The 9,750-nt window shown below is 56.7% G+C and overlaps 1 protein-coding gene across 2 annotated transcripts in view; it reads right to left on the bottom strand.

The window, feature by feature from the left end:
* Positions 1-1,690: 1,690 nt before the first annotated feature.
* The window catches only part of ENO2 (enolase 2 (gamma, neuronal)), a 9,945-nt gene continuing 1,885 nt past the window's right edge, over positions 1,691-9,750 (bottom strand). Inside the window, exons 2-12 of one of the 2 annotated variants that reach the window (XM_009998482.1) lie at positions 7,607-7,698; positions 6,608-6,703; positions 6,266-6,324; positions 5,171-5,240; positions 4,863-4,996; positions 3,989-4,211; positions 3,344-3,541; positions 3,009-3,210; positions 2,692-2,800; positions 2,496-2,554; positions 1,691-2,152 (exon numbers count right to left, since the gene is read on the bottom strand). In XM_009998482.1, coding sequence (XP_009996784.1) covers positions 2,083-2,152; positions 2,496-2,554; positions 2,692-2,800; positions 3,009-3,210; positions 3,344-3,541; positions 3,989-4,211; positions 4,863-4,996; positions 5,171-5,240; positions 6,266-6,324; positions 6,608-6,703; positions 7,607-7,691 — 1,305 coding nt within the window. In that variant the 5' untranslated portion in view covers positions 7,692-7,698 and the 3' untranslated portion in view covers positions 1,691-2,082. Of the gene's footprint in view, positions 2,153-2,495; positions 2,555-2,691; positions 2,801-3,008; positions 3,211-3,343; positions 3,542-3,988; positions 4,212-4,862; positions 4,997-5,170; positions 5,241-6,265; positions 6,325-6,607; positions 6,704-7,606; positions 7,699-9,750 lie in introns of those variants that run through there. The other variant, XM_009998490.1, reaches the window with a different exon arrangement.

A 9,750-nucleotide genomic window follows, 5' to 3' on the forward strand; every position in this document is an offset into this window, starting at 1 on the left:
ACCCGCGTGGGGTGTGGGGCTGGATGCACTGGCTGCTCGGTGCTTTACCCCACAGCGACCCTGCTGAAGGCGTCGCTGAGGCCAGGGCAGGAGGGGGGCTGCAGCTGGGGCACAAGCTGCTCCTTGCCGGCGAGGTTTGCTCTGTATTCACTGGCAATGCCCTGGAAACCAATCCTGTCACTACCCTCACATTCTCCCTCCCGCCCTCTTTTCTGTTCTGGGCACACGTTCCACAGCCTTTGTCTTCCCTTCTTGAACTTACTCCCTTTTCTGCACTCTGGTAAAGAATCAGCAGCGAGATGCCAGTGTTCCCAAGTGTTGCCTTTTGGTTCTCAAGCCTGCATCAGAACACAGCCCAGGGGCTGAGCAATCTCCATCTTTACCTTTGTCCTTGCTCATCATAAAATACAAGGTGGTGTGGCTTAAGGAAGGGTCTGGAATCTTTCTGTAGTGAGGTGGGGCAGGAGGTGTGCAAGACCTGAGTGTGCCCCAGTGCATGAGAGGGGTTACTGAAACGAACAGGCAGTTTTATATTTTATTCTCCAACACAGCTTGGGTTGGATCTCTCACAGTAGCATCCTCAGCCTCAGTTGGAGTCTGTCCAGAGTAAGACTGTTGAGCAGGAGCTGGGGTTTGCTGGCACTCAGCCTGCTGGGCCAGGGCTGGAGCACAATCTCCTTTCCCCTGTGTTATTCCTGTGAGACAAGACAGAGCTGAGAGAGACCAACACACCACCCACTCCTCTACTCAGTGCTCTGCAAACTCCTTTTGGGGCTGGGAGAAGGATCAGCCTTTTCTCTCCCGAAGACTCACAATTCCAGCTTCCCACTCCTTGAGTCTACTGGGCAGCTGGCGTGTGACCCACCCTGAGGTCTTTATACCAGTCGAGGGCACAATTAAAAGCCCTGCAAAGAAGATCTTCAAGCCACACAGTTTGGTGGAGGTGGTGGGGGCAGTTCCCACCCTCCCATCTGCCTTTCCCTCAGTGCTCCCCAGCTGGGTGGCCAACACAGCAGGCTGGCTGTGGGACAAGGCTGTGAAGGGAGGTGGGGGTACCTGGGCCTTTTCTTTCTCTTGCCAGTCCCCTCTGCTTGTTTTGGTTACCTTACTGCATGAGCCTCTCCTGCCTTGGTGGCAAAATGTCCCCGTTTCCCAGCCACTGTAGAGAGAAACATCAAGCCAAGCCACACACCTCAGGTGTGAAATAAATTTTAATTGAATGTAGGGATCTGTAGTTTGTCTGGTGCTCAGCTGAGCATGGGCTGTCCAGAAGGTGAAGCAAACATTATGGGCAGAAGAGAGAGTGAAGGGGGTGCAAGAGGGAAGGGATCTGAGAGAAAAAGGTCACGAGAAGCAAATGAGAGCATGGGTTTGTTTACGGATGTGTTCTAATATTTTGCCCCCCAGTGCTATGTGCTGACCCGGAGACTGCTAGCACACACAGGCACACCCAGTGAGGGACAGCAGGGCACTTCAAGGCCAAGCTGCTGGCAAGCACAGCCCAACACAGCACAGCACTGGGGGTGGAGGGACGGGACCCTCAGGTCCCACCAGCGCTCAGCACAACCATACGCCTGGGGCACAAGGACACCGTAGGCCGGGACACGTACACCTACACACATGCACAGGGAGAGCCAGCCACTGGTGACACTCATCCAAACACAGCTAGGGGTGCGACACACGTCCAGACACACCAGCCAACGTACACATGATCACTGCACGTGCTTCGGCGTACAAGGGACACACACCGGGCAGCATGCTCTGCTGTCATCTAACACGTGAACAAGGGTGGCTCAGGTGTGACCCTGCACGAAAAAAAAGACAAAACCCAAAAGACACACAATGCCTAGATCCTGAAATGCTTATGACCCTGAAGCGAGGGACAGGGTGTAGGCTTCTCTGTCATCCTTCACCTTGGTACATCTAGCCAGGGACACCTGAACGTGAGGGGCTCTGAGGTGAGAGGGAACCGGGTGGCAGAGAGAGAAGAAAGAGCAAAAAAGGGAACAGTAGAGGGAAGGGTGCTTCAGAGTCTGTGAGGTGGGAAGGAGCAGCATGGTGGCTGTGCTCTGGGGACAATGTTCAAAGAACACTTGGGTTGCGAAAGTTGTGTCCGGCAAAGCGTGCTTCATCGCCAAGCTCCTCCTCAATCCTGCAGGAGAGAGACAGAGGGGACATGGCACAATCCTTGCTGTGAAGGGGCATCAGAGGCAGCAGGGTGCCAGAGACAAGATGCATTGGCCAGGAAGCTGGCATTGGCCAGAGGAGCTCAGCTCTTGCCAGCTCCTGCACATGTGGGGCTGCCCCCTCATGCCAAGGAGGAGGGAAGGAGTCTGCTCCAGAGACCTCCCCAGGGTCCTACTGTCATCTCCATGCCTTGTCTTCATAACATTTTCCCCACAAGCCCCATCTACCCCTGGACTTCCAGCTCCTCCCACCCCAATCAGCCACTCCCCCATTCTCTCTTCTCTGCTCCCATCCCTGGAGTCCCTTACCTCATGAGCTGGTTGTATTTAGCCAGGCGTTCAGATCTGCAGGGAGCACCCGTCTTTATCTGTAAAGCATTGCCCAAAACAAGCACTGTCAGACACTGTTATGACTTGCACCAGTTGTGTTTGCTGGGGTAGGGGATTCTGCCTTCACACCCCACTGCTTTCCTGCAAGCCTGTGCGTGGCCCAGGTCTCACCTACCTGCCCAGTGCACAGTCCCACAACCAGGTCAGCAATGAAGGTGTCCTCGGTCTCCCCGGATCGGTGACTCACCATCACACCCCAGCCATTCTCCTGGGCCAACTTGCAGCTGCACAAGCGAGAAATGCCATCAGTAGCTCCCCCTCCTATCACCACCACCTCCACAGGGTGACATCCAGGCACCCTCTCCTCCCACCCTTGGCAGCCTTCTCTCCGGTAGAGACACAAGCCTATTCGTCCAGCTGACAGCACGACACCCCGCTGCAGCTCGTCACCAACCCCCTGGCAGGGCAGCAGGGGCAGCAGACACGACTCACGCCTGGATGGCCTCCGTGACGGATCCAATCTGGTTGACTTTGAGCAGGAGGCAGTTGCAGGCCTTCTCCTCCACAGCTCGCTCAATGCGCTTGGGGTTTGTCACTGTCAGGTCGTCCCCCACGATCTGAATCCCCACGTTGGCCGTGAACTTGGCCCAGGCCTCCCAGTCATCTTGGTCGAAGGGATCCTCAATGGAGACCACTGAAGAGACAACAGAGTCAAAGCCATGAGTCAAAGCTATCTCCTTCCCCACCCCAAAAAACACCGAAAGGATGCACCTGCTAAGAATGCAACACCAGTGCTGATTCCCTGCTGCCCTAGCACAGCAGCTCACCTGGATAATCACGTACGAAGCTTTGGTAGAGGTCACCCAGCTCATCTGCAGAAATGTAGCGGCTTGGGTCATCTGGGGACTTGAAGTCCAGGTCGTATTTGCCATCACGGTAGAACTCGGAGGCTGCCACGTCCATCCCGATGACAATCTTGTCTGTGTAGCCTGCTTTGTCAATAGCTTCCTTGAGGAGCTCCAGAGCTGGGAGGGAGAGAGTTGCAGTCAAGAATGTCAGCCCGTGCAGAGATCTCTGCCTTTTGGTGGGAACCTCCTCTGGGAGGGTTCTGAGAGCCACTGAGGGTCTGAGAGTGTGATGGGAGGAGCAGGAGGGAGCCCAGAGCCCAACAGAAACAACAAGGAGCTGTGGACGCCAAGTCCAAAGGGATGAGGAGGAATGAAAATACATCATAGCTCAGAGACAAGCTGGGGGAAGGCCTTGGAAACGTATGCAAATGCTTGAAAGGTTTGTATGGAGTGACAGAGCAAGGCCACCCCAAGAAGAAGGAGCTTAGAAATAATTCCCTAACACAGGAGGTCAATGACAATGAGGAATCATATTTTGAACTAATCTTTGGGGGATGCTGTGAGCAGGGTATGGGAAGCCACAGCTTTACCAGCAGGGATACCCCATCTCTGCAGGGCTCTCACCTTCACTATTTTCCAGGATGTTGGGGGCAAAGCCTCCCTCATCACCCACGTTGGTAGCATCTTTGCCATACTTCTCCTTGATGACACTCTTGAGGTTGTGATAGACTTCAGCCCCGATGCGCATGGCATCACGGAAGCTTTCAGCTCCCACAGGCAGGATCATGAACTCCTGCATGGCCAGCTTGTTGCCTGCATGGGAACCTCCATTGATCACATTGAAAGCCTGGAAGAGTAGGTAAGAGAATCAAAGCTGAAGAAACTGGTCTTGACACCACCTAGAGGAGGCTCTCAGAGAAGTCACCGAGCCCATTCATGCCCACATCCCGCAGGGTAGCAGAACACATCAGCTACAGGGCAGTCAGACTAAAGGCACCCATAAGCCTGGGGTCTTCCTTCCAGGAGTAGCTCAAAGCAAATGGTTGGACCTTCCCACCCATTTCCCTCTCAGAGATCTCCTAAGCAATATGTGTGCATCTCTGCTGTGTCTATCTGCATGCATTCATCAGCAGTGCTGAGTCAATCTGTCTTCCAGGAACCTTTCTCCTTGACTCTTGAGAAAATGTTAACATCTGCAACTTGTTTTAGGAAGAGATTTCATAGGGCAACCACCCCTGGTGTGAAGATCCACATTCCCTTGTTTTGAACTGTGCCAGAGAGGGGTTCACATGATGCCCTCTGGCTTTGGTGCTAAGAGTGAGATTCTCAGCTGACCCTCACCACCTCTGCCACATCCCCCTTGGGCTCCTCCTCTCAGGATTGAATCCTCAGAAATCTCAGGCCTTCCTACATCCCTTTCTTCTCTATCTCCCAACACACCCTTTGAAGTTTCTCTCGGGGTCTCTGAAGGTGGATATCAAGGGCAGAGGGATCTTACTGGCACAGGAAGGATGAGATCGGAATTGCCAGCCAGGTCAGCAATGTGGCGGTACAGAGGGACATCCTTCTCTGCAGCTCCTGCCTTGCACACGGCCAGTGAAACTCCCAGGATAGCATTGGCACCAAACTTGGCTGTGGGCAAAACCAAGGAGGAGTTGGGCTTCACAGGTAATGGCCTCCTGCCCTGCAGGTGCCCTTGCTATCCCAGCCTTGGGCTCACCGCAGCTCTGACAGTGCTCCCTGCTCCAACCCTGCAGCCTCCCATGGTCTTTACCTCCCAGGCTAAAAAGAACAAGAATTAATTACATTTGTTCTCTGTGCCGTCCATCTCAAGCATCAGATTGTCTATCTTCTCTTGATCCACCACAGAGAGGCCCTGCAAGGAAGAAACAGCTCCTGAGATGGGGAGGCTGAGAAGAGCAGTTGGCACTGGTGTGTGAGGAAGGAGGCGTTGATGGAGAAGCCAGGGGTACAGAGACCTTTTCAGCTTGTGAGGGAACAAATGCACACAAAGCTCTGGAAATTAGTGCCTAAGTGTACAGACAAGTGAGGTAACCACCATGAGGTTGCTGCAGTGCAATGTAGATGTACCAAGGCTTGAGAGGGGATCGGCAGCGGCCCGGGCAAGGCCACGGATTGCTGGGGACACAGAAGCCCCGTGGGGATTTACCCAGCCTTCTGGCAGTTTCCCAGGAGCTTTGTGGTGCTGTGGGTCACACAGAAGCTAGGCAGAACGACAGGACATGCTCAACCCCAAGCAAGCAAATGTAGTCTGGATGGAGCTGTCCCCAGGAGGGAGGTGGAGCACAGGATTAGCCCCAAAAGAGGCAACCCTGCACCAGGCCAGGTGTTTTTTCAGGGTGGAAAGACCTGGCCTCTCAGCCAGATCCCCTATGGTCTGCACAGGGTGTAATGTGTGGCTTCAGCTCAGCTCTCCTCAGAGCAGGCTCCAGGTCTTCTGCTGTGAACAGGCTGCAGATGTGGCAGCACCACTCTGCAAGGCTGTGCTGGGAGGGCTGCCAGTCCTTGCACGGGTACAGGGATTGCTCATCACGCTTGGAGCGCTGGGTGGGATGGATTGGGTGTGAGGCCACAGCAGGTGGGTGACATTCAGTGCTTGAGGAGGAGCACATCTAGAAGAGGGAGAGCTCTACAGGGAGGGACTGGTTAGGAGGCACAGATGCTGCAGTGGACCTGTTAGCGTTACATCCTTTTGTCCCAGAGAAAAGGTCACTGTGGACACACACAGGCATGGGGAGGACAGGGGGGCTTTGCCCAGGTGCACAGCGAGCATCACCATGTCTGTTAACCCAGTGGGATGAAGAGAGGCAGAGGCAGATCGGGGGACAGGGACAGACCAGAGTAAGCGTAGGACAAGGGTGAACAAAGAGAAATCCTTACAGAGCCCACGAGAGCTGGGGCGACAGTGCTGTTGATATGATCCACGGCCTGCAGGACCCCTAAAGAAGGGAAGAGATAAAGAAAGAGAGAGAGGGAGAGAGAGAGAGAGAGGGTAAGGCAAAGAGGAGAGTGAAAAGAAGGAGAGGACCCGTAGAGAGACTGAGAGAGGGGGACAGCGAGGAAAGCTCAAGGCCTGATCTTTCAGTTTATGCTAGGTCTGTGCCTCTGTGGTCTCCCTGAGCGCAGCGGGACACATCCACACCCCACCAAGCGGGTAAGATCCCTCTGATGGAGCCCCCCACGCAGCCCCAGGGCCGGGGTGCAGGGCAGGCACCTCCCCACCTTTCCCGAGGAAACGTGACTTGTCGTTGTCTCGCAGCTCCAGCGCTTCGTAGATCCCAGTGGACGCGCCGCTGGGCACCGCTGCTCGGAACATGCCTGGGAAAGAGCAGAAAGTGGGCGTGAGAGGGGCAGAGGGTGAAGAGGAGGCAAAACCTGCATGCATCTGCCTCTGCCCTGCCTCCATGGGAAAGGAGGGGGCCAGCACTCCAGCAGATGGATGGCCCTGCTGGCTGAGAGCTCACGGATGGTCTTCTCCAAGGCGGAGCACTAGGGTGGCTGCACCCAGGGCTTTCAGACAGGGAACCTTGGACCTCAGCCAGCCAGAGGCCCACATCATTCCCAGAACTAGGAATGAGGGGTGGAAGTCTGGCTCCTCAGCCCTCCTCCTGGCTCTACAGGTGGCCCAACCCACAACCAAGAGTGGCTTCTTCCCTCTCAGACTGGGGCAGGGTTTCTGCCTCGGTGAAGAAGGAAGAGACTGGTCAGATGCCTGCCCTGGCCCCTCACCCCTCTGCCCACCTTGCTTTGGGCCCCATGCAGGCACAACTCTTCCAGCTGAGACACGTCTGCATGTGTGTGCCTGCACAGAGATCTTGGGGCTAAACCTCCCAGCCTCTCACGAGCATGGCCATGGATGTGTTTCCAAACTTGTGCTGTGCCCCAGGACTAGAAGCACAGCTGCCGCGGAGCATCACAGGGATGTGACAAGGTGGTAAACGTTCACAGAGTTTGCCATCCCTGCTACTAGCAGGCACGTGGCTCAAGTCACACCCATGGCAGACAGCTGTCTCATCAGGATTTGCCCAGCACACACGCAGAGCTGCTCAGCACACACGTCAACACAGGCACAAGCAGAGTTTTGGCCTCGTAGTCAGAGAAGACCCTCTCACCAGAGAAGACCCCCCATGCTCCCAGCAGAGCGTGCCAGGCTGCCGTGCAGCCCCAGCTCTGTCGGGGTGGGCAGGACTGCCCTTCCATCTTTCACCCTCACCCACGTACCTCTGTGTGTGTACAGGTCCACCTCAACAGTGGGGTTCCCACGGGAGTCCAGGATCTCACGGGCATGGATCCTCTCGACTGCCATGGTCAGCCTGTGGGGAGGACAAGACACCTTCAGCTCTGAGAAGCCCCAGGATGTGATGTTCACCCTTCTCATATCTAGACAAGACGCCGACAGAGAGAAGGCAGCTCAACGAAGATCAGCACGGGGAGCTGGAGCTACAATTACTGGCTCAAGGAAATTTAGGAATTGTTATTAAAACCCAGACTGTGGGAATCTACCCGCATTTTTCAGAGCTGGTTATCCGTGCGAATGCACTCTGTCCCTTCACTGAAGACGACACACTGGGAGCCCTCCCTCCCTCCCTCTGTCCCCAGCCCACAGCCCAGCACTGTCCCCTTCCTCCCCAGTGCTCCCTGCTGCCAGGGATCAGCTGGCACAGCCCTGAGGTGCCAGCTCCCGGCGTCTCCCTTCCCTGTGCCGGGGAACAGGGAGGGAGGCCGCGTCCCGGCGAGCAGGGAACCAGCGAGCGGCAGCTGCTGGAGGCCGGCAGCCCCAGGAGCCATCTTGCTGCTTCAGAGATGGCAGACGGGGCTGGGGAGGGAGGGGGGACCAGGCCCTGCCTGAGCATCCCGACCCCTCGCTCCGCTCCTGATCGCAGGGGAGCGGATGGGACTGGGAGGCTGTTGGGTGAGGAGGCTGGGCGTTTTGGATGCACCTAGTTAAACCTGACGTGGAAAACAGGCTGGTGGGTGAGGGGGGCTGACTGAAAGAGCTTCCCTTGCTGAAGTTTGCTCCCTGGGGGGTCCAATATAACTCACCCCCCCAGTCTCACCTCCTTATTCCCCCAGCTGTGATGCTGGGGAGCTGCATCTCCTCCTCCCCAGTGGCAGCTGGGAGGCATGTGTCACCCCACACCCCCTCCCCTGCCAGGTTTTCCCTCCCCAGCTCCCACGGATGATTCACTGAACCCTAAGCAGAGCCAGACCCACACAGAGCTGGGTGCAGAGGGCAAGGGTGGTGGGAGGCATTTTTTTCCCCCAGTCGGAATCATGCTGTGTGAGCACCTGGCAGGGGCAGGGTTGGCACTGGGGCTCAGCACAGGGCTGGGGCATGGTTTGGGGGTGGCTGCCCACAGCACATCACAGCGCTGAGGGAAGGTAAGAAGCAGCCTGGGGGAAGCTGGGGTCAGCTCTCAACCATGCTGCCTGGGGTGGGTGGAAATCACACGGGCACAGAGGAAATCGCGCCGCGTGGAAGTTTCTGCAAGAGCTTCCCAGGCTGGGGGGTTTCAGCCAGCCACACCAGGGCTCTCTGGAGCCCGTACAGGGCCCTCCACCATGTCCATCTGGGCTGGGATCCCCCATCAGCCGCCTTGGCAGCACTCCTCACGCCATCTGGCACACGCCGCGGGAACTTCCTCAGGAGCCGTGCCCGTGCAGCTGCGAGCTGCCTTTGCAGCAGTGCCCTGGCCGTGCCCCAACAGCCTCCGGGGGGGAGGGAGGAACGGCACCCCATTAAAGTGCTTGCTGACAGCAAGACCAGTGCCAGATGCAGGACCTCTCTGCTTGTGTGGTCATGTTGCCTGTGGTCACGTCTCTCTGCCCACATCCACCTGCTCCTGTCGGAGCCAGGAAGCCAAATGACAAGCCAAAATCTAGCCTTGCCTGCCCCACCCACCACTCACTTGCTTTCTTGTCCCCTCTAGTCCTTTGCACCCTTCCCTCCACTTGTATTGCTTCCCACGTCCTCCTCTTGTTTGCTTTCCTTTGAACAGAGCAAAGAACCACCCTGAAATCCCTGGCATCAGCTGCACTGTCCGGAAAGGAGGTCAGAGGCAGATAAGCTGGGATAAGGGGTTGGGATGGAGCCACAGCAGAGAGCCCATAGCTCAGGGTGGGGAGAAGGGAGTCAGGCTGGAGGCTGGGCAGCCTCCCTCCACCAGGTGCTGTGCAGGGCACCCCAGGAGACTGGCACTCCTGCAGTGCCTTCCTGTGGGCACTGCTGCTTGGCAGTGCCTGTCCCCAGCCCCCGGGCTGGGCACTGCTCCCAGGAAGCCCGCACTGCTGCAGTGTCGTGGCTGATGCAGCTATTGCTTGCTTGACTGTCACCTCCTCTCCCTGCTGCCCACCCCCCTCTCCCC

The sequence above is a fragment of the Chaetura pelagica genome, unplaced genomic scaffold (genome assembly GCF_000747805.2).
Source record: "Chaetura pelagica isolate M959 unplaced genomic scaffold, ChaPel_1.0 scaffold120, whole genome shotgun sequence".
Lineage (NCBI taxonomy): Eukaryota > Metazoa > Chordata > Aves > Apodiformes > Apodidae > Chaetura > Chaetura pelagica.